General features: G+C 50.9%; 1 protein-coding gene across 1 annotated transcript in view; it reads left to right on the forward strand.

The window, feature by feature from the left end:
- The window catches only part of HS6ST2 (heparan sulfate 6-O-sulfotransferase 2), a 136,782-nt gene extending 114,288 nt beyond the window's left edge, over positions 1–22,494 (forward strand). The window contains exon 2 of the mRNA XM_026111079.2: positions 19,672–22,494. Coding sequence (XP_025966864.2) covers positions 19,672–20,374 — 703 coding nt within the window. The 3' untranslated portion in view covers positions 20,375–22,494. The remainder of the gene's footprint in view (positions 1–19,671) is intronic.
- The last annotated feature ends 1,464 nt before the right edge of the window (positions 22,495–23,958 follow it).

A 23,958-nucleotide genomic window follows, 5' to 3' on the forward strand; every position in this document is an offset into this window, starting at 1 on the left:
TAAAGAGCCGCAGGTCAGATGCAAGGGGGGCGGGAGGGAAGCGCCTTGGGCCGCGGGAGGGCCGGGCCGCGCTCGCCACCACCAGCTGCAGGTTCCCCCTGCACCTTTGCCAGACGCTTTCTCATCTTCCCCCCAGATTTGACAGGAGAATCTCAGGTAGGGCCGCTGATTAAAAAAACATTAGGGGGGATCGGGGGGGAGGAAGGAGATGGACAGATAGCGCGTTCACGAGAGGCTGATTTCCTTAGGAAACGATGCTAAAAATAAGTTCAATACTGTTTTACCAAGCCTTTGCTTCAAAGCAGCCTGCAGAGCGTCGCGTTCCTTCCTGCTCTGGGCATCCAACCGCTGTCATGTTCTCGGCTGTAATTTTCCAGCTTGCGTGAGCCGCTGCTCTCGCAGGAAGGCTGCGAGATCCTGGCTAATCACAGAGGGCCGACAAGACCTCTGTTTTAAAGGTCTTGCAAAAAGAAAGAAAGAAGAGCCGGTGCCCGGTAAGTGGCACAGAGCTCCGGTGGCTCTGCCTCCGCTGGATCAAAGCCCATGCTCCAATTGCTGATATTTGAAGTGGCATCTCCAAAGTCTCGCGCGCGGTGTTAAGCCGCGGAGCCGTCCCCGCTGGCAGCGATGAGGGGCGGAGGGTGCACATCGCTCCTCTGATGAGGGAGAGCTTTCACGGCCCGTGTCCACGCGGGACGCTGGCGTGCAGGGTGACCGCCCGCTGCCAGGACCCGGCTTCGCCTCCCCCGAATACACGGGGACAGATAAACCCGAAAATGAGCTCTTGGGCGGCATGGGCAGACGCCCGGGGACACGGCGGCCTCCGTCACCCACAGCCCCGCTAGGTGCATTTTTACAGAGCGTTAAAAACGAGCCGTAGGCACCGTGGGGAGACCGGCAGCCGGGACGGCGTGCAGGAGAGCGCTCCAGTATTAATTAACTCGTCCTGCCAAGAGCAGCTATCGATTTGCTTTTACAGGACTTTGATGAGTCTTGATTATGATTCTATGGAGGTAGGAAGGTTTCCTGCCCTCAGAAGACTAGAGCAACCATAATTATAAAATAATTGTGCTTGTTTTCTTCTAAAGTAGTATTTTATTATTTGATGAATCTCTTGTTTGTACTGAGTAGACAGTACGACTTCACAAATTACTTGTTTACTGTCATGCCTTGATTTATAATTCTCCCTTAAAGTTTTAGAGGGGTTTTTTTTTTTCCCAGATATGCATTGAAATTACTGTAAAAGTAGGTCACATCATATTCTTGCAGATGTTCCCCTTCCCCTCTCACTTGAGCTCTCCGCCGGTGCAGAGGCTGCCGCTAAGCCTGCGCCGATGACCCAAGGCAGCGCTTGGGAAAGGTGAACCAATCTCATAAATCTTTCACCGTGATCCTGCCGCGCACTAAAGGCTTGCACGTAGCTCGGAATATTAATTACCAGCAGCTAAACCGCGGTTTTGGGAACATGTCTTTAGTCTCTCCTGCCTTGCAGAGCTGCTTATTCCGGCAGGGCCAGCGATGGCCACGGCAGGGCGAGCGCCGGGCTTCGGGAGGTAACGGCGAGCAGATTTACGCTGCTGCTCCTTCGGTGCTGAATAAGAGATTTCCCTCAGGAGGTTTTATAGAGAGGTGCAAAGAGCTGTTAAGTCATTAGTGCCGTTTCCCATCACAGCAGCATTATTCCTTGTTATCTCCACTTTATAGCTCCTGTTTCTCACCAGCAACTACTGACCCAATAAATATGTGTCCTGACTGTATTTTCTGCATCCCAAACGCTTACGTTGTCCTTTCGCCTGCGACTTTAAGATGCTGCAGCCCCTTCTTCTGCTGGATACAGACAGTCGGCACTTCATTACCAGCCGGAGCTGCTGAGGACACAGATCCTGACCTTGGCTACGGCCCGGCCAAGCGTCCCTCGACAAAAGTGCTGCTCTTCTTCAGCTCCCATGACGTGTCCTTGACACAGCAGCTCCTGAAATGCTCTCCCCATGTCACAGCAGCAGTTCTTTGGCTTATTTTTTCTGTCCCATTAACTCTGTGTTTTGCAGCCAACACTTCTGTTAATTAGGTGCTAATTTATTATCCCAAGCAGCTGCTGTTACTGTGCAGCCCTCTTTCCCCGCCAGCCCCAGGTCAGCTCACACCTGGGTCCCCAACGTGCTCTCAGCCCTTGCATCGTTATTTGGGGCAACCATCTTCCCCAAACGAGCATCAGAGCAGGGGGCCTGGCCTGGCCGTGAGACTTGGTTGCAGGTACCACCTCATCCCCGTGGATGGGACTGGGATTCCCGGGGGCATTTCTCAGCAGCGAGGGGCTCGCTTCCCCGGGCACCAGCCCGGCATCGCGCGGCCCCCTGCTCCTCAGCCGGGCTCTTTCCCAGGGGACCACCTCCATGAGGGCTGACGGGACCTGCTTTCCAAGGGATTTATGTCTCTCGGTGGGTTGGTTTTAACGAGGTGCGAGCACTAATTGAAGCTTTCCCCTGCTAGGTGGAGCTTGTACACTTCCCTCTCCCACGTGGGTGCTCCGGCAGCGCGGGGGCTCCTCTGGCAGCATCACCCCGGGCAGCAGCTCCCGGCGGCGGGGCTGGTTCGTGGTGCACCGCCGAGGCCGGGGGTCTCTGGCACGATAGCAGCCCCACTGCCGCTTGCACGGAGGTCGTTAGACTATCTAAGGAGTGCAGTGGGAGGGCCTGGGCTTTGTGATCCCCTCGCTGGAGGTGGCTGGGCTATGAAAGCCATATTTATATTTCCCAGGATCGATTCCGCGTTCCCTGCGGATAATTCCAGCAGTGCTATCGTTTAAGATGGTTTGCCAGCTCTCATGAGCTGGCCTGCTCTAACAGACCTGCAATAGATTTAAAAAAAATCAATTAAAAACATTTTTGGTAGATAATCATTTGGAAATGTTTCGTCATCTTTTCCTCAGTATTTTCAATTATTCCTAAAGGTGGAAACATAAACTGCTTGATAGCTTTTTTTCATTCTAGTCTTATAACAATTTTTTTTTTTTTAATATTCATGGGAGCTTTTCTGATTGAAAATCAAACTAGTAAAACCTCCCCAAGGAGAGGAGCCATTTCCCAACCAGCTCTTGTTAGTACATCTCATAGCTATCAAAAATAATGTTCTCCTATCTCCCTGCCCTTGCTGTGATTCATTAGTGATATTAATTAGTTGTAATACATTAATTATGAACTGATATTGCTAGCATAAAGGAGACCGAGTCCAAGAATGAGCTTCATAACCTTTCTGTTTATAGATGAGTAAAGTTTCTGGTAACTCGAAATTACAGAGCTGTCCCCGAGGCTCCTGTTGGTTTGGCCCCTGGAGAGCTGTGATTACATCTATCAGGTAACGAACGCAGCTGTGTCCGTGGTCATTCGCAGGAGCCCGGTACAGTCGGAGAGATAAAATATTGACTCTAAGCACTGAAATTCTGTGGATGGACAGGGTTGCTGCTAGCATGCTGAGGTCTTCGCGCTGGGCAGTTGGGGGCATTGGTCTTGCTGCAAATCTGCAAATATCTGTTGTTTCCTGGAGGTTCCAGTTCAGGCGCTAGTTTGTTACCAAAACAGCAGCCTGTACGTGACCCGGCTGTGTCGAGCACGCGTTGCCTGGTGGCATGAGTCATGCCACTCGAGGACAGTAGCACAACAGCATCGAGCCCTGGAAAGACTCAGCCGCAGCAACGTAGTTGGGGTCACTTGTGCAACCAGACGTGCTAAGGCTTTTAGACAGGCTGGCGTTTGGCGTGCAGATGTAAGGATGTGCTGTGTAACGTGGGCTGTCCTTCACATCTTCTGCATATGCCACAGTCGCTTAAGAGGATCTGTTTGGTCAATGAAAGCAAAACAATGCCATCAAGTAGGAGAGCTTGTCTCCACGGAGATGGACGCATGGAGAAGAAGGTCACAACTTCATGGCAGAACAGGCTGAAGCTGGAGATTGATGAAAGATCATTCGATAGAGGAATTGGCAATGCTGCAGTCGATAATCTGGTTTGGCTTTGTTTACGCTGCAGTCAGTTAATTCCGCTGTGATACTCTTAACCTGACAGAAGCAGGTAAACATCCTTGGTGATTTATTTAGCAACTGCTTCGAAGATAGGATATAAGTGCGGAGCCGTGGAAGCAGGGAGAGGTTTCAGCGTTGCTCCCTGCTGTGCTTCTGCAGGGCTGCACCAGGGCGGGCAGTCTTCACGTACAAACGCTCTGTACGAAATATAAACTATTTGGCTTTAATCCCAAGGACTCTTAGAGATCAAGTAGCGTTAGTGTAATTCAGTAATCTTTGGATTTAAGACGTGCCAGGCAATGCCAGATCATGTAACTCTTGCAGAATAGTTGGTGATGTTTCTCTTTGCCTCTCTCCTGCTTTAGATGAAGAAACATCATTCAGTGTTAGTGCAATATTTTGGAGCAGACGAGCTCTCAAAGAAGAATCATGTGATTATTTTAGAGAGTGATGGGGCACTTGCAGGTGGAGCGTTGGCTCTCTTGTCGCTGTTTCTCTCCCTTTGTGGGATACTTCCTTTCCCACGACGTTTATCATGGTCTGTAGGGCGCTCGTGCATCCTGCAAGTGCCCCAAGGCGCTTGGTGCAGAAGCGTGGAGGAGCTGGTGGTGAGACAGCATTGCTCTGCGGTCGGGTGCAGGAAGAAGCCCGCTCGGCTGGAGAGCAGGGTGCTGGTGGACCTGCCGGAGCATCTGTTACGCGATCGTCCTGCAGCTCCTTTATCCGAATGGACGGAGGGCACTTTACAGTGGCTGGTAGTTGCACAGGCTGATGCATTGTAGGAGCTCCGGCTTTGGGGGTCACTTGTGCAAAGGGCTGCTGCCATCCATAGAGGCGGGACGCTGCAGACCTCCACCTGCGTCACGTCCCGGGGGGCTGCGCGGCACCGGGGCTGCGCCATGCTGGAGCCGAGCACTTTAACCGAGGCGAAAATTTGCAGACCCTGGTAGTGCAATGTAAGTACTTAGCTGACTCCTCTCAGTGCTGATCTACAGGCGGAGGCTAGGTAGGCAGCTTTAACGCTTTCCCCCCTGCTGTGTGCCACGTGCTCTCCCAGCTCGAGGTAATTTGGTGATGTGACAGCGTATCTCCCTCGCAGCAAATATAAGCAGGCATTTGGCACACCTACCGCATAAATGTAGTTCTGCTGGAGGTGGGGGAAGCAGCGGCCGTAGCTTCCGTAGTTAAAGACCAGCGCGCTGGTGTAATTTTACAAATTGAATTTCCGCGGCGTGCTGGCCGCGTTAGCGTTACGTTGCAGATAACCCTCCGTGCTGCCGCCAACCAACGAACACCAGCCCGAACCCCTCCGTGCCGTGGGCCCGACCATGCAGGAGCTCCCTCCCTCCCTCCCTCGGAGCGCCCTCCGGGGCATCCTGCCTCCGGCGATTAGCAGGGAGAACCGTGAAACCCGTTAGGCGTCACTGCTGCCTTTCTTAGTTTCTTTATTCTCGTTGTTTTTGTTAATGAACGTGTTATGTGCGCGCATGGAAATATCCTGGTGAGGCTCGAAGAGCCGAATGAAAGGGAAAAAGCCTCTGATTTTGCACCAGCGGTTAACTGATGAAATGTAGAGATGCAATGAGCTGATTTGTGATTCTGGTAATGTAATTAATGTCGCTGTGCTTTCATACGTGCAGAGGTGGAGCTGAGCGCTCAGTGGAAATTTGCCCTGAATGCACAGTTCAGTAAACTCAAAGTTATTGCTCCCTAGTTATGATTCCTTCAGTAATTCCAAATTAAAATTGATATACTTGTAAACGTAGAGCAGGGCATGCTTGTGAATTACAAGGGCCGGAGAATTTGGTTGTAAGCTGTGAATGTTAATGCAGCCGAACGGCTGTGCATCGAGGACGTGAGGGAGCAGCGGCAGGACACAAATAGCTGTGGGGTTGGCGTTTCTTCCAGGATACGGGCGCAGTGGAAGGGCCTGTCCAAAGTCCTCATCCCCATTCCCCGGGCTATTGCAGGCAACTAGCTTTTGGTAGCTTCGATGATGCTTCTTTTAACATCTCAACCATCGTGAGCCATTAACGTACTTTCCAGTCTGAAACCAAACCTGGATGAGTTCATTTGCATGCGACATGATTTTGGCGTGCCTTGCATGAAACCTTTCCCTTTTTTTTTTTCTTTCCATTTTTAATAAACATCATATTATCAAAATATTAGTGACGCTGGATTTGCCATCTTCGGCTTACCATAGATAACAGCGTGGAGTGTTCTTTCCGTTTTGATTCAATAGTGCATGACAAGGGAATCCAATTTGTTCAGATTTAGATGACATGCCTCCAATTATGTAATTCCATTAGGAGGTGCCTGCAGCCAAGTCTGTGCTCACAGCCTCTGCAGACATCACTGTAATGGGACGTGTTGCAATATTGCTGTGTGGTAAGCACAACTTTGATAGAGAGCATGACCTGTCTCTCCGAGTCGTGTTTGTGGGAATGGAGAAGATGAAAAACGGTCTTGCTGTACTTAGGGCTCTAATCTGGCAATAAGTTATGTCACTACAAGAACAAAGCTTTGCAATGAAAGGTGAATTTGTAATGGCTATATATTTTATGTATTCAAAATCAGACAGTAAATGCAGCACTTTGAATATGATCTTATATTCAATTCCATAAATGGAAGATATATTGGTTGCAGTTTTTCCTCCTGAATACCATTTCAGGTTCCCATATACTTGGGAATGTTGGATATTTATGAGAATATAAAGCAGTGATGAACACATAAGACTAAATCTTACCACAGTTACAACTTGCTTTAAATTATTAATCTTTAAGAAGTGTGGTAAAAATTCTGCTATGCAAATTCTGCGGGACTGTGTGCATATACATTACCATAGAGCTATCTAAATAATGTCTTTAAAATAATTTTTTAATGTTGATGCAGGCTTACAGTTTCTGCAGACGGGAAGAGGCGATCCTAGTGGCAGATATTTCTGCCCTAGAAAGGAGATGTAGCACCAGGGATAAATAAAGCTGTGGAGATGGATTTAGCATAACTTGCAAAGCAGAAGATATCTGCAGTGCCTTTGGGTAACGCAGCTACGGATGTGGCACAGCTCTCCGAGGGGCTGGACGGGACATGTGGAGCATATTTTTGGAGAGAGGCTCAGACCCATGAGCCCAACATGGGCACAAAGTCGACGTCATGCGTAGCAAGCAGAGACAAATGCAGAAGTCAAAGTTATTCAATAGCTGTAAAAGGATCACAGACTTGACAAGCCTAGGAGATCTCTCGCTCAGTTTTGCCCAGTACTGGCAAAGGTGCTCTGTCCTGCTTCTGCTCTTGTGGGTGACTGGATTGAACTCCCAGGCCGGAGGCAGGTCCATGACACGAGGTTGGGGTGCGAGCCTTACACCTCATCTCTGTTGGCCACTGTGAAATAGGGTTTGGCTGAACGGGTATTTTTTTTTTTTTTAATATGAGGCCTTTTTTAGAAGAAAAACTCCCTAATCCTTACTCTGGGTAAGTATGAATGATAGCATCTCTGCCTTCACAGTCCTTTGCAGTTCTCACATGAATATATGAAAGAATTTAATAACGTTCTGGGTTGGAAAATGGGTATGCATATGTATACATCTTTAAAATCTATCTTCTCTGACTCTCTTTCCCCTTATTTATGTTGAGAGAGGAAGCCAGCAAACAATTTCAATGTATGATGCATCCAATATCACCTTTCACATAAACAGAAAAAATATGCTTCCTTCGTTGATGTGATGAGACTAGGATGCATTTAAGTGTCTGGAGGAAATGTCGTTTTGGTTAAAATAATGTGAAAAGAAGCCCAGTCTCAGTATGTTGGAGTGAGTTATGCAGGTGCTGCTGTTTTAATGACAGGATGGCTGAGATGTAGTTAAGGATGCTGCTGCTGCGCCTGAGCCCCAGCCCAAATCACCACTGTCGCAGGCAGGCAGGAGACCTTTTGCACCCCGCTGCTCTCGTCCACGTCTCTCCTTGGATGCTTAGCCAGAAGACGCTGCTCAGGTGGCATTTGGCTTTGCATTAATCTAGCCTCTTGGTGGATGGCTCAGCCTGCGGACATAATGGAGTGTATCAACCTCAGGTTCAAAACCCAGTGTAATTTCATGGGAATGAATTGTGCAGATAAAGTCAGAAGACCACAGTTTCTTAATGTGCTAAATGGGAAAAGACACTGCTGCCTGGTGCTTATTGGATTTTGTGCAATTTGGGAAGAAATCAGATTGTTTTAGATTAACCCCTCCAGGGATGGAAACCTAGGAAGAGACTTGTCTCTGAGAACCGGTTGATTTTTAGGTTTATTTACACTGCGAGCGGGATCGCTCCAATAACTGAGAGCAGAACCCGAGCTGCCGTGATACAGTTCATCATTCTTGGAGCACCCATTTGCCGAGTACAAATGAGAAGCCATTGATCCACTGCAAACCAGGCTGGGCCCTGCTATCGGTGCCGCTGGCTGGTGCTTTTGCTTTCTCCTTGGTGTAACCAAATAACTGTGCAGGGTTCCCTGTGTTTTCAGAGGCTCACGGGAAGGTGCCTGTGAGGGCACCAGTGCTCAAGGCAAGCTCTGGCAGGGGAGTTTCCTCTTCACCTCGTTTTGGGCCTTGGGATTGTCCTGGTGTTGCAGCCTGTTGTGATCGCTCCCAGAGACGAGCGCTGGTTTGCAGCACTTTGTCTTCCAAAATTCGGTCACTCACGTGGGGCGACTTCTCTGCTGCCTGGCGCGTTGGTGCAGCACGCGGCGAGAGGTGCTCTCTGGGTGGAAATTTCTCCGCTTGACATTTTGAATGGCTACCAAATGTGCATGCCCAAATCCAAGCTTGCGCTGGCCCCTCCACCTCCAAAACTCCTGGAGATGTTTCTAAACAAAGCGGGAAGAGTTTGGGCTCCCGAAGAGGCTTTACAGAGGCCCGTGCTGCATTTTGCTGTGCCGCCTGGTCTTCGCACGAGTACTTCCGTGTCGCAGAGCAGTGTCTGCAAAAAGGAGCCGCTTCGTCCCGCTCTCCTCCGGAGGGACGGGGCACCGTGGGGAGCGCAGCGGGAACGGGGCATCCATCCGTCTTCAGCGGCCCCAGCTGGAAGGCAGCCTCGTGCCGACGCTGAGAGGAGGGGTTATTGCTCTGCACGCAGAGCCGCGAGAGGAAGCGTTCAGCGCATTATATTCTGGGACACCTTCCCAGAAAGCGTTTCCTTGCGGTAATTACAGCAGTGATACCACAAGCCCCGGCAGCAGCTCCCCTTTGCGTTGTAGGCTTGTTGCAGTGAAGATGAATGAAGCGGCGGGTCGGGAAAGCTTGCTGAGACTAAGGTTTGCTGTAGCCTGTTAAATCAAGAGCCCATTCCGCACGGGCAGCGCTCGCTCCTCAGCACGGCGGGGAAGCAGCCCGGCTCTGCAGGGCGACAGCAGCAAGGTTGGCCTTGAGCCGACTCGAGTTGTTACTCGAGCTCTGGGAGGTCCTCGGCCACCCTCTCCCAACTGCCGCTGGGCCCACGCGGTCTCCTCGTGCGCTGTGCGAATTGGCTTGGAAGCTCCTCAGAGCAAGAGCTGTGTTCCCCGCGGTGCTGTAAGCCCAGGAGATGAGTGTTCACCAGCTTCGTTGTTTTCAGGATGGGGTTTATGGAAGATATGTGGAAGGCACCGGTCAGCTCCAGCCTGCAGCTGGTTTTTCGATAACGTGTGGCTACATCCCATTATTGGATCATGCTTGGACACATCCGATCACGTATGTGGAGCACCAAAGGTGACTCCAGGTCCTTGTCCCTCTCCACATGGTGTGACGCTGGTCGTTGTGTTCCCCTGTGGCTTTTGTTTCTCAATTTATATTTTATTTTTGATGCTGGGGGAAAGGAAACGCATGAAAGGGCAGCTCTGATTACGGGCATCATTTTTTTAGCAGGGTGACAGATCAGCAGGCCCCAAGGAAAAGCTGCTGGCTTTGCTCTGGTCCCCTGATGATCAGGGGCTCTGCACTGATAGTCCCCAAAGGGAGACCCATCCCATCCCATCCTTCCCCATTTGGGAGGTCTACAAAACACACCAGAAGGGAAGAAGAGAAAATCCGGGGGGTTATAACTGATACGAGTGGGATTTGTTGAGGAAAACACTGGGATAAACAAATCCAATCACGAAGCTCTTCACTGAAGTGGAAGCAGCAAGGTCACCTCTTTGCTGCCCCATTTCCAACTTTCATCCCTTCTTCCTTTTTCCCAGGTAACTGTGCTCTCCCACCAAACATGCGCCAAGCTCTTGGAGCATATAGAACTGTGCTTAATTTTTTTCCCTCATTGGCAGTGTGTTGTGTGTTTGCTTTTTTGGATGAAGTAGACTTGCACTGGGTTTCTGCTGCCAAAGCTGCTCTCCTAGCATCTTTGGTTGCTGTGGTTGAAATGGGGAGAGAAGATGCAGTTAAGGCAGGACTGGAAGCTCAGTGATTGGTGAACTGTAAATTTGAGCTGGAAAACGCTGGCTACACTGTAAAATTCAGGACACCATCTGTTTCATTGCTTGCTTGCAGTAACATTTGTACTTGGTAATTAAAATGTCACGCACATTTTTAGCCAGAATAATCCATACAGGAGTAGAACTGTGTCTTCTGAAAATCATTCAAAAGATGTTCACAGATAAGAGCACTGCTATTTTGAACTATTTCCTGCTGCTCCTATAAGCAGAACGTTTAGCAATATTTCTCTTTCATATGTTGAGGAGGAGGGTTGGAGGGATGGGAACAATGCAGATCCTTTTGGAAGGAGCCTGTGATCCCTCTGGGAGGTTGCCCACAGGCCTGGCAAGCTGCTCTAGGTGACCCTGTTGGACCAGGCGATCCCCAGAGGTCCATTCCAACCTCAACTATTTGGAGATTCAATGAGCTGTAAATCCCATTAAATAACCCTTCATTTTTGCAGCTCATGGGGTGAAGTGCAGTTTGTGCTGGTTCAGTGTGTTCATTCAGCATTTGGGCTCATCTGCTGTGAAGAAAGTCCTCAAACAGGGAGAGGCTTTTAGTTCTTTAGCTAGATCTGGCTGCTTCCCATTAGCATCAGGAGTTACTTGCTTGCAGCCTGGAGAAAGGTCCCAAAGCTGTGACATACGCCCTTTTTTAAAGTTGTGTGCTTCTCAACCAAGAGGGCATCTCAGGTAACTTTAGCAAGGCCCTTTTCTTCCAGCTGGTCATCTGGTAAAGTGTTTGAAAGCACCGTCTACTTGGTCGGCCCTCTGCTTGGGGGATGTGCATGGCAAGCGCTGGCACCTCAGCACCCCTGAGCAGCAGCCTCAGAGCTTGTGGAGCCCAGCAAGAAGCTGCTTGCAGAAAGGTTAGGTCTCGACCCGTCCTCGTACTGTCTTCATCATGAGAGAGCCGGAGCAAAAGGCAAAGAAAACCCTGCTGCTTGTGGGCAGATGAGTTGTGCGCTTTTGGCTCAGCGATGCAAGTCGTCATCCCTGCAGCTGGTCCTCTCCTTGCCTTGCCCGGCTTGGTGCATCCCCTTGCAGTGACCTCGGGGCAGATCACAATTTGGCTGAAGTTTGCTTTGTGCATTGAAAAGATGCAAGTGCTGAAATTGCTTTTGGCTGCCCTAAAATAGGATTTTGAGCCTCTTAATGCTAGGGATTAATTAACAATCTAGGAGATATCTGAAATCCATAAGCGCTCCATGTGTCCTAGCTGATATCTGTGCTGAACGTGCTTTCCCTGACCACCAGGAAAGCAATCGATCAGGTTTTGCCAGTTCAGCCTGTGCTTCCCAGGCAAGTTGTGTGCTTGGACTGTGGAGAAGGTCGTCCTGCGAGCACCCTGCCTGCCCTGGCCATCCCATCCCTGTCTTGGTTCAAATACGCTTTGGCTGTGTGGTGGAGCTAGCGTACATGGGAAATGGGATGTTCTTTTCATGTGTTGTTTGGAAAGTCTCGCTTGTGTAGCTGAAATAAAACCCCTCCCAGCTCAGCTGTGGCACAACAAATACATCTACAGCATTTTATTAGAAAGGCACTCTGCTATTGCATGAAAATTTTAAACCCAGTTATGTGAACTGTGTATGAGTGAGATTTTTAAAATCCTGGTCTGCTGGGAGATGTTTAAAGCTCACAGCTTTACGGTGCATTGGTGTGTGATATCAGTGACTAGTCAAGATTAAAGATGAAGCCTGCGAAGGAGCTGCCGTGAGTGCTTTGGAAGGGCTCACCAGCAAGTGAAATGCTTTTTTCTGGGCTGTCTCCATGCTTAAATCAAACATTTTGGTGACACACCAGCATCCGTGCAGGCCGCCTGCTATGTCAGGGCTCTGGAGATATCCTTGCACGACGCGTCCTTCCTGTGTTTTACTGTGAGACTGTGTTATAATGTATGCGAGAGGGTTTAAAATATTCTAATTGTCTACTGTGAAATTACAGTTTTGTTCCCTGGAGTAGAAAAGTGAGTTTAAATCATTAACGCCACAAGTCTCAGTGATGATTACAGAAATGTTTGCAAGTGACTTAATCAGTATAGTTTGTCTGAGTGGCCTATTTTAATATTATTGCACTGATTAAGTTTTCTTAGCTAATATGTGTTTCATTTCCAATTCAATTAAATGAGAATCCCCTTCCATTACATGATATTACTGAAGTGCCCTAGTGGGGCAAGAGCACACTTGGTATTTTCAATTGATACAGATTTCTTCATTATCATGCCGTCTCATGGTGCTAAATGAAATCAATGAAAGCTGAAATGAAAATTGTAGCAAGTTGCGGCTGTAAATACGTTGTCCAGTCCTCAGTCCCTCTTTCAGCAGTAGGCTGAGAATATATTAGTATCAGTTCATTAATTACATTTCAGAGACATTTATGGTGGCTGCCTGCCTTTGACAAAATTTTAGGAAGCCTGTAAAAGAGCTTCCTTGGATTTCTGTGTGCTGAAAAATTATAGTGAGTTAAATATAAGTTGCATATATGTGCCTTTTTATGGGCTATATATCTTTGCTTTAGCTTTTAAAAATACTCTCTTGTAAGCTATCGTGAGCTATGTTAACTGGCAAGTGGGAGATTATCTGCAAATGGCTTGTGAAGGAATTATCATCAGCCTTACGTTTTCTCCCATGAACCAAACCCTCTTCTTTTATGTATTATTGAAGAGAATTGATTTAGCTCTGATATGGTAACAAATGATTTTATAAATACCTCTCCCGAGTTAATTCCCCATTGTGGAATATGTAGAGCTCTTAGGGCTAATGTGTACGATCTTTTTCTTGAAAGCTCCAGGATTTCTCTAGTGTTGGGTAGTACATATTTTTATATACTAAGGAGTTGCAGGGGTTATTAAGATTTAAACAGCGGCTAGGAAATCCTAACGAGTAGTTGGGAAATAGGATAAATCACAACTTATAAATACACATTCATACAAGACATAAAAAAGACAAATCTGTGTGTCAAACTGAGATCAGAGCCCTCTGCCCCATCTTGTTTCGAGGCCGTATTAATAACAGAACTTGCAAGTAAAGGGCACCGGCTTCGATAATCCTTTTTTTCGCATGCAGCAGCAGCAGTTTGCGGGTAGCTGGGGGGCTGTTGTGCGGCGGGAGGAGCCGGGTCGGTCCCTAACATGCTCCGTTGATGCTTTTGGGGTCCTCGGCATGGCGTTACGTTCGGCCATGCGCCTTCGCCTGGAAAACTAAGGGCCAACTGGAAACTTTCTAAAGTATTGATTTTATTAAATTATTAATAGTGACTAATGTATCTTCATCTGATCAGACAGTACATGGCTAAGCACATTTAAGACATAGCTAAAGTATATCTGAATATACGGATAAATCTTTTTTCCTTTTTTTTATACTAAATATACACTTTTTACAAACAAGATTCTAGATTTTTTTTAGAATATAATAAATATTTTAGCACAGTTATTTTGGCTCCATAAGTGCAATGAAAATGTTAGCCTTGGCGTATCAATCGTGCTTTACAGATGACTGTAATTTCCTGAATGTCAAAACTCCAAATTTTTCTGCTAAGCAAACTTTTCAGTGGCAAAATAGATTGCCTCCATAATATATCACTGTGTGCAGGAAAAATGAAATCTTTATGTACTGTATTATGAATCAATGAGGCATTAAGATTCTTGGAAGGGTGAGTGGACTCTGGAAAATGAAAAACTGCCACTATTCCCTCTCTGCAAACCGCTGCTTGCGGAGTGTAGGCTTTGCAAACCTCTATCTCCTGCGCCACAGAAATATCAGCTACAAGTGGAAACCCATTCCTGCAACGGCATTTAGATAGGGTAAATACTGTTGTAAATATCTGATTTATAGCAGCATCCTGTGGTTACGCACCGGCTCTTTTGCAGTCGCCTCGCTCGCCTGCCTGCTCGTTTTGGGCGGCTGCCGTGGGCTGGAGCCCGAGTCGCGCTTCCCTCTGCTCGCTGTAAAAAAAGGCACCTGGCTTCTCTTTTTAGCCACCGCCACCACGAAGACATAAAAACGCTACTGTTCTCGCTGAACTGGTTGCGCGCAAGGGTATCCTGCAGAGATCTTAATAATGCCGGCGATTAGGAAATTAATACCCCTCCGGCAGACCCGCGGGGCAGCTCTCGCCCGCGCAGGCAGCGCTGCGGGCAGTCAGCTTGTGCGCGGGGGTAGCCGGGGGTGTGCGTGCTTGTGAGGCTGCAGTTTTTTACATACCTAAAACCTTTCTTCTCAGTATATTTGTGCCCGTGTGCCACGTCTGCACACAGGGACACATACCTCGGGCTGAAAAATCTTAAAATGCTGCTGCCTTCCCTGCCCAAAATGCTGCTTTTCTGCAATTCTTTCCCATTTGATAATTTCAGGGGTGATGACGGGCTGGTATAATCGCTGTTCTTGCAAAATGCAGCTCCTTTTTACGGGTTCCTCTGGCACTCGGCTCCCGCTGCGCTCGCTGTGGGTAGGCTGCCGCGTCCTACCTCCGCCGCTCGTGTTTCTAGACAAAACATCCCTGTGATTCATTGAATGCTAATAGAAGTGAAAACATAATGATAACCTAGAGGAAATGTAAATTTACATCTGCTAAAGGCTTTAAATCGCGGTTCTGAAATACTTATCTCCTTTTCTCCTAGGCCCCCGTGCTGAACGCAGGCAGGTTATGATCCTCCCGCGCCTTACGTAGGCCAGGAGCGAAGGGACGTAGTCCCCGAGCGTGCGGTTTTGTGGGCACCTGCAGAGAAAATCGGTGCTTGTTCCTCCTCCTCCTCCCCTTCCTGCCCGTAATCTTTATCCTCGCCCTCACGAGCCGCTGTGGAGGTGAATGCTGCTGCTCCGGCTGGGTTTCCAGCCGTCGTCATCCAGGCAACGGGCGCGAAGCATCCGGGACCGATGGCGGGGTGAAGCCCAGCTCCCAGCTCCGCGCGCCTGAGCCTGCCACGCGTTTTGGCCGAGCCCCTGCCAGCCGTCCCGCGTGGGCACCGGCTGCGGGGAGGAGGTGTCCCCCCTCCGGAGGCTCCCAAGCGGGGGGTTTCCCGAGCGTACCGGCTCGGGACGGGGTTGCCGTGAGGATGTTCACCCCCGTCCTTTTAGTGATGTCCCCAGGTGACAAAGTTTGGGTGAGGATGAGTCACGCCAGTGAAGGAGCGTTTTGCTTCTCCCCCTCTGAGCAATCGCTGAGCAGATGCCGCTCACTAACAACTACGGCAGCGGGGGGGTACTTCTCTTCGAGGAGCAATTTGCAGGATTAGCAAATGAAATTCTCAGTGGGCTGCTCGTGCTGGGAATTACCCTCTCCCCGGGGGACCGCGGCACCCCGGGCGCTGCGGCGGGCGTGAATGACGGGCGAGGGGCCGTGTGATGCTCCTTCATGAATGAACTCCATGGGCTTTCGTTCAGAGGTTTTGGGGGTGGGAAGGATGCTGGCTGGCCGTCTGGGCGGCATTGGCCAGCTCTGCCTGATGTTCTGTTCTTCTGGTGCCGAGTCATCAGCCGCATGGTTTTTTATTTCATCAGTACCATATGCAGAATAGGTTTCAGCCCTCTCCTCCCCATCTCCACCCGAAGAAATGGAGACGCCTGTGTGCATTTGCCTCCCGTTCGTTGCATGTACCCATCCGCGTGTCCAAACTGTCCTAGCCAGGCTTGCTGTCTGGATAAGCTTGACCTAGATACGAACCGATGTGCTTGAGCAAGTTTAAACTCAGCCCTAGTTTTGCTGGGAAAACAGGACTGCCTGGTACACTGCCCGCTGCTTCGGCTGCGCGTGCCGAAGCCGTGCCTGCCTGGCTTCGCTGTCCCTGCAGACCCCGGCACAGCCCGAACGGGGCTGGGGCACTCCTGCAGCTGGTGGTGCTCCTGGGCAAAGGCGGTGGGTCTCTCGCCCTCGGTACCCCCCGGAGCCCTCCTTGCCACAGCCTGGCTTCTTAGCGGAGACGGGGAAAGGTCACTCGGTCGCCCAGCCCGTTCCCTGCGCTAATGGATGTGGTGGTTCGCAGCTGTTTAGCTTTCAGCTTCCATCTCACGGCTCCAGCAAGCCGGGCTCGGGTTTCCCGGCCGCAGGCACGGCCGCCGCCAGCGTCTGCCCTCCGCCTTCCTCTGCCGCCCGGGCGGTCAGATGGTGCGGGAGCCTCTGTGCCCCGGCGCGGCTCGACACCCCTCCGCCGCAGCACCCGCGGGGATTTTGGCTGGAAGGGGCTCGGATGTGTGGAGCGGGGAGACCCCGTGCGTCTCTGTCCCCAGCTGCCCACGCGTCACACTGCTCATCTCTGCTGCCTCCCCGTTTTCCTCGTCCCTGGCACCGAGAAAGCTCGTGTGCTGGGTTAGTCAGCACTGGGGCTGGTTTCGGTGCCGTGTCCCCCCAGCCCGGCTTTCGCGCCCCTGACGGCAGCTCCAGCAGTTAGCTGGGCGCTTATCTGGAGTGAGCCTCCGACCTCCGCTGAGCTCCTCTGCAGTCATGGATCGTGTGCAAATAATTCCCTGCTCCTGAAACCGGTCTCGCTTTAACCTTGAGGTGATGTGATAAGCAGAGCAGTTGATGTAGCGCAGGGAGCAAACTCGACATCGTGAGGCTGTGCTGTCCCTGCTGTCCTCGGGGGAATAGCTGTGCGCAGGGACACATCAGGAGCAGATGACTGTCACGCCATCTCTGATTCCTCCTGGCTCCAGGGTCAACCTACTTCTTGGGTTGCCTGCAAGCTCCTTTTGTTCTCTGCTTCTTGGGCATCCGGCTCAACCTGATTATAAAACCCGTATTTCTGATGAGTGCAGCTCTTTTCTGTAAGTTGGAGAGAGGCACCGCGGTGAGGTTTGTGCTCCACCTGCAAACGCGTTGTCTGGGGCTCTGCAGCACGAGCTCCAGGGAACGGGCAGGAGCTCCACACCCCCTTGTCAAGACAGCAGAAAGAACAAGCTGTTACGTACAGAGCTAAAAATAATTGCAAAGCTTTGAGTCTTCCTCCCACTTACAGCGGGAGACTTTGAAGCAGCGATGGCCGAGTCCGTCTCTGGCACGGATCTGCCTTGACGATGCATTAAAGCTTTTGTGACTTTTTGAAGCTCGGTTCAGATAAACGCTCCGCAGCACGGCTGTGTTCCTGGAGCTGCCGTGATTTCTGTCTCAGATGAAAGGGGCTTGGGGCTAACCCAAAAGCTGGCGTTCCCAAAAGGGACGTTGTCCTTTTCAGTAGGATTTTAACATGGAAACTGAAGATGGGGAGAAGTGCAGGGGGGGGAAACCAAAAAACTGAGACAGGGCCCAGCAGCTGACGAAGCACCTTTCTGAAAGTCATGTCTTGAAAGCGGGATGCACTTGGGGAAGAAGTGACCTGGCTGTAGGAAGCTGTGCTCAGGCCGGGTGGGATGTGGACCTGGGTGGGGTGTCCGTACGCAGGTGCTGGCAGATGGCTTGGTTGCTGGGGCAGGGGCTCCTGGGGGGAGCTCAGGCGCTTCCACGCTCGGCGCAGAGCCAGATGAGCGGTTTTATTCAGCATTTTACCTAATCTCCCTCACCTGCGGCGTTTTCCCTTGAGAGGCGCTGATGGAGATACCTGCCCAGATTGGCACCGGGGACGACCGTGATCCAAAACAAGATGGTTTCTTCCACCAACATGCAAGTTTTATTCATTCTTTTGTTTTTACGATAGCAGCCAAGTGTGGCTCCGTGTCACCGCCTGTGCCCTGAGAGCACGAAGGGAAAAGGCTGGAGGATTGGAGCTGTGATAAAGCGCTCGCTGTATCGATCTTGGCTCGGGATTTGTTTCCCTGCTTGCATTAACTTCCCATCGATTGCTGCGATGACCTTAGAGCGTGCGGTGTGGTCGGCGCCCGGCCCCGCTGCCCGCCGTGCCCAAGTGCTGACCTGCTCCGGCCGTGCGGCACCGACCCTGCGAGCGGGGCCGGGTCTGTGCCTGCGAGCGGGGCACCTTGGGGTGGCAGCGCGCGTGGGAAGCCCGCGGGCACGTTGCCTTCTCCAGCGGAGCCGGAGAGCTGCGGATGAACCCGCCGCCGAGCGAGGGGGAAGCCCTTCCCCTCCTTGCGCGGGGCGGCTTCGGCGGCCGAGGTTGCGGTCGAGTCGAGGGCCCGGTGGTTGCAGCAGCCCCAGGGGCAGCGAGGCGCCGCCGTGCCCGGCCGCCGATCCTCTCCTGGGCTCCTTGCCTTCCTTCGGTTTTGCAAGTTTTACTTTCTATTTACTTACCTATTTATGAGGCTGGATGCTCTGCACGAGAAGAGCCGTGGCGCAGCTCCAGGTTTGCTCTTTCCGCACCTCCGACCGCCTTTCCAGCGCCCAGCGACGATCCGCTGTAAAACGATGACATCTAGCGGCTCCTCTTCCGCGGAGCCGCCGGGGGACAAAGCCGGGCTGGTCCTTGTCCCGCCGCGCTGCGGAGGCAGTCGCCATCCGTAAACCCCCGGATCGTGCCAGGCGGCCGCAGGCCCTGCGCCTGCTGCCCTCCTGCAGCGCTGGGCGGGAGCCAGTGCTCCGCTCAGAATGGGATTTTATAGCAAAATACTGTAGTGCAATGTTTAATTTCCTGTTATTTACTTATCTCCCCTCCCTCATCTTTGCAATCCCGTGTCAAGCGAAAGCAGGAGGGTGAAACGGGGGCTTTGCGTGGGCCCTTCCGAGATGCCCGTTTCGGTGCGGGCGGGCTGGGGCCCCGGGAACATCCCGTTTATCCGGCCCGAGGAAGGAGCCGTCTGCTCCCCGGAGGCGTCACGCTGCGACGGGGCCGGGGCAGCTGAGAGCTGCCACTTGCCGGGAAAGGTAGCGGAGGCAGCGCTTTACGGACAACACAAACGCGTTGGTCCAGGTCTTTTGTACGAGCCACCCAACGCGTTGTCCTCCGCTGAAGCTGGAGCTCAGGGCGGGAGCAACGCAAGCTGCCGGTCCTGGAGGTGGGACGACCTGCAGCGTCGGGCAGGGCACGCACGAACATGAAAGCTCGTTGCTTGCGGAAGGTGGTTTCTTAGTTTTTCTCAGATGCAGCTTGGCAGGGCAGAGGCAAAACCCAGTAAGCAGCGAGACACTTGTGCAGGGAGGTAAACCGTGTTACGTTCTCCTGCGGGGAGCTTGTTCAGGCGTCCTTCACCCCGGGCGGGTGAATGCAGACTGTGGAGCACTTCCCAGGAAGGTTTCTGAGGCTCTTAAGTGCATCTCCGAGTTTCTATTGATTTTGAACGTTAATGTGCTCTGTGCCGTGGACACAGGCGGCTAAACGCTCTGCCTCTCTCTCCCCTTCGCAGGAACTTCTACTACATCACCATCCTGCGTGACCCCGTGTCCCGCTACCTGAGCGAATGGCGGCACGTGCAGCGCGGGGCCACGTGGAAAGCGTCCCTGCACGTCTGCGACGGCAGGTCTCCCACCACCGAGGAGCTCCCCAGCTGCTACACGGGGGACGACTGGTCGGGCTGCTCCCTCAAGGAGTTCATGGATTGCCCTTACAACCTCGCCAACAACCGCCAGGTCCGCATGCTCTCCGACCTCAGCCTGGTGGGATGCTACAACCTGTCCGTCATGCCGGAGGAGCAGAGAAACAAGGTTCTGCTGGACAGCGCGAAGGAGAACCTGAAACGTATGGCTTTCTTCGGCCTGACCGAGTTTCAGAGGAAGACTCAGTATCTCTTTGAAAAAACTTTTAACATGAATTTCATCTCGCCATTCACGCAGTACAATAGCACAAGGGCCTCCAGCGTGGAGATAGACGGGCAGACTCAGCAGCGCATCGAGGCCCTCAATTTTTTAGACATGGAATTGTACAATTATGCAAAAGACCTGTTTTTGCAGAGGTACCAGTACATGCGGCAGAAGGAGCACCAGGAAGCGCGGCGGAAACGCCAGGAGCAGCGCAAGATCCTGCGGGCCAAGCAGGCCCACCGGAGAGAGCAGGGCGAGAACAGCTCCGCCACCGACTACATCGGGAACGTGGAGCGGTGGCGGCGGTAGTGGGGGCTGAACGCTTCCCGGGAGACTCCGGACACCGAGAGCCAAGCAAGCCCCGACCCAGCGCGCGAATCCGAGACGGCAGAGTAGTCCAAACGAATCATGCTTCTGAAATCCTTGGAGCAAAAAGAGGTTAAAATGTTGCCTTTGCAGTTGCCTTTGCAGTAAATGTTGTACTGTACGTGGAACACTTAATCTTAGCGTGTAATTAAATTGTCCTTTTTAGGTTGGTTGGATTATTTATGAAATGCAGGAGCCAAGTAGGCTCATCGGAAATGGTTGCTTGGACGTTTATTAAAAAAAAAAAATCCTTAAATTAGTTACGAGTACAAAATGGGATGCTGGAAAATGTTTATGATGCTCTGCTGAAATCTATCTGGGAAGCAAACTCATTTCCTAATAATGAGCATTTAACATACTCTCACAATACAGTATATGCGCAAAACCTTTTCCCTTTGATTTTGTCTTAATTTTATTTTAATAATGTGTTTTCAGAGGGCACCAACTGCTTATGATATTTACCAAGTTAACGAATGGACAATGAAGGGAAAAATAAAGGTCTAGAAAAAATATCGACTAGTTTTATGTATAATATTGGCTTTTAAAAGGAATAGAAGTAATTTGTCTAGTTATATAAATATTTAAAATTTTAAACTTTTTCTACCTACTGCTGTTTAGAGTTTTAAGCTTGATCTATCTCATATTGAAAAAAAAACCACGCATACTTTTCTGAACTGAATGCCAATGTTAAAGAAGCTATTTCCAGAATTTTTCAGGGCAGTATAATTTTAACCATTCTGGAAAAGTTACAGCACATCTTCATGTTTCATAAAGCCTTTTCCAAATTGTGCTCCTATGACAGTATCTGATTTTACATCTTTCTTACCCATTAGAATGCATAATGCTGAATTTATCAATCCTTAATAATTGGTAATATAAACTAGATGAAATCTGTTGCGGATATTTGTATAGTGTCTTTAAAAAGTCATAAAACTCTCTAATCCCAGCAATATTATGAAGAGAATTACTCAACCGAAGGCAAGGTAGATTTACACTTGAGTTATGATTTACTCGCAGTAAATCTTTAGTACACAATACAAAAATAGGGCTTTTTTGCTCCGCTCTTGAGCCCTTAGTGCTGAGAGATTAGCGGCGATTTAAAAGCGATGGAAATGATTACCATAGCCATAGTTATCCAGCGGGAGAGTGTTGCATGGGGAAAGGGGACGTTGCTGCGGAGCAGGGATCGCTGGAGCTGCGTGCACGGAGCGCGGCGGCCGCCCGACTGCTCCCGGCGGCGACAGGGCGGGCGGTGCGAGGGGGACGCCTGAATCTCTATGCAAAAAACCTCTGCGAGACTTGGGTTACGAGTTCGGCAAGGCGAGGAGTTTGCTGCAGCCCGAGCGCGCTCAAGCGTTGCTCAAGCAGCGATCTGGGCCACGGCGGCACACGCGATGCTTGCGGGGCTCACTTGCACTATTTCCTTTTTGCCTGTAATATTATACACACAAAGAAGGCAGAGGGCATAAAATGAGGAAGAAGGCTTTAAAACGTGCATCTTAGCAGCTCCACGCCGAAGTTACCTAGAAGTTGTGTTACATCTGGCGTCACGTTGCGACCCGCGTGGCAGCGATGCCACCGGGGGCAAAGGGAAAGCGAAGCAGCAGCGAGCCAATACCCTGCATTAGCAACGCGGGGAAGGGAATAACTTCATGTACAGCGATTTTTTTTAAAAAATGAGAACTGCAGTTGCCAATATGATGTCTCCGTTGTTTTTTGGTTTTTATGGGGGAAAATAATTCGCTCTTAAAACTGAGAGGCACTGCTGGAAACAGGACTTAAGCGGGAGCTAGCTGCAGGGCCTGTTGCAGGAGGTGCGTTTTGTTTTTATGCTGTGGTGTGCATGGTTTACAGAGACTAGTTGCATTTTCTTTGTGTATACTGTTTATTGTATATAGGGGATGTATGAATATAAGGATACCGTTTTGTCATAATCATATCAATTCTACTGATTTCCACTGTAGACGCTGTCTTATTGTGTAGATTTACAAGCCGATCCACTGACTTTGATTGTGTAATTTAACGATAGAACAGATAAATAAAATTTAACTACAGTCTTCTGATTCTTTTATGTGATTATTCCTTTATCTGACAGCAGGCATCAGGAATCGAACGGTTAAGAGAGGAGGGTAGTTTCGACGTGAATGAAATAGCTGCGGGTAGGCAAGCTCGCGAGTTTAAAATGATGCTTTCTCTGAAATGTGTTTAAACTCCAGCCTTCTGGGGCAAAGCCCCCTTGCGCTTCCCCTGCTTTGGGAGTGCGTGTGTGTGTGTGTGTATATTTTTTTCCTTTGCTATGCTATCCGCCGTCCGTGCTCTGGAGCTGCCTGTGGAAGCCGCCGGCCTGGCCACCGCCGCGCAGCACCTCCTGCTCTGCAGAGAGCTTCGGTTTCCCTGGGACACTTGAAAAACAGAAAAGCTGAACCAAAAATCAGATGCAAAAGCAAGCGAGCATGAAACAAGCATCATGTCCAAAATCAAGTAGAAAAGCTTATTGTATCAACTAGAAAAGTTTATTATTATTATTATTATTATTATTATTATTTTTATTAATTTTTATTATTATTTTTATTATTAGGATGGAGACTTTTCTTTCTCTGCGGTTATGAAACGTGCGCTGGGGGAGAGGTTGCCGCAGGCGCCCCGGCTTGCCGAGGCCCTGGAGCAGGCAGGGCAGGGCTGTGCTGGGCAGTCCGCGCTGGCCGGGCCGGGTCCACGTGCGGGTCTGCCAGCGCGGGAGGAGTTGCCGGAGCAGCAGCTGGCATGACGGAGGCCGTGCGTGACGCTTGCCTGTGAAGATAAGAGTGCATCGTGGGTGGGAGGCGGCTGCTGGCTTCGACAGTGGAGAAAATCATCTTTTGTTGCAGGAGGGTACGGACGGGGCGAGACAGGGATGCTCTCATTCGGATAGACAAATCGGCTCGGAAGCAGGAGAGCTGCAGCCGCGACTCGAGCAATGCTCAGACCCGCTGGTGCGTTTGGAGAAGACTAAACCCGTGTTGGGAAAACTCTCCTGAGCAGCGGCGTCTCCCAGTTGGAGCCAGAGGTGAGCACAGCTGGTGCCAGCCGCGGCAGGTGAGCGGCAGCCCGGGGCTGCCTTCTCGGGTGCCGAGAAGGGTTTTGTGCAAATGCTGACTTCTCTCGCAGGCCCGCTGCAGTGGCTCGGCCGGACTCTGCAGGGCCTAAGCGGAACAGCGGATGTCTAAGCGGTGAGTCGGGCTGCGAGGGGTCTGGCGGCGTGGGCCGGTCCCCGCGGGGCCACTCGGGCAGCGCCCTTGGCAAAGCGCAGCAGTGAGCCCTCCCCGAGCGCTGCCTCCGCAGAGCTGCTGTTCGCGGGGTGCTCGCAGCGCCCCGATCCCTGGGCAGAGCTGATCTCCCCCTCCTACAGACTGACAGCTTGAGAGCAAACCTGGTCTTGCAAAGCGCCCGCGTTTGGGGGGATGCTCTGTATCCCCTACAGCTCACCTGAAAGGCGCCTGGTCTGTGGGGGCTGCGGGAAGGGAACCGCTCAGCCGATCTGTGTCGTT

This window comes from Dromaius novaehollandiae, chromosome 11, assembly GCF_036370855.1.
Source record: "Dromaius novaehollandiae isolate bDroNov1 chromosome 11, bDroNov1.hap1, whole genome shotgun sequence".
Taxonomy (NCBI): Eukaryota; Metazoa; Chordata; class Aves; order Casuariiformes; family Dromaiidae; genus Dromaius; species Dromaius novaehollandiae.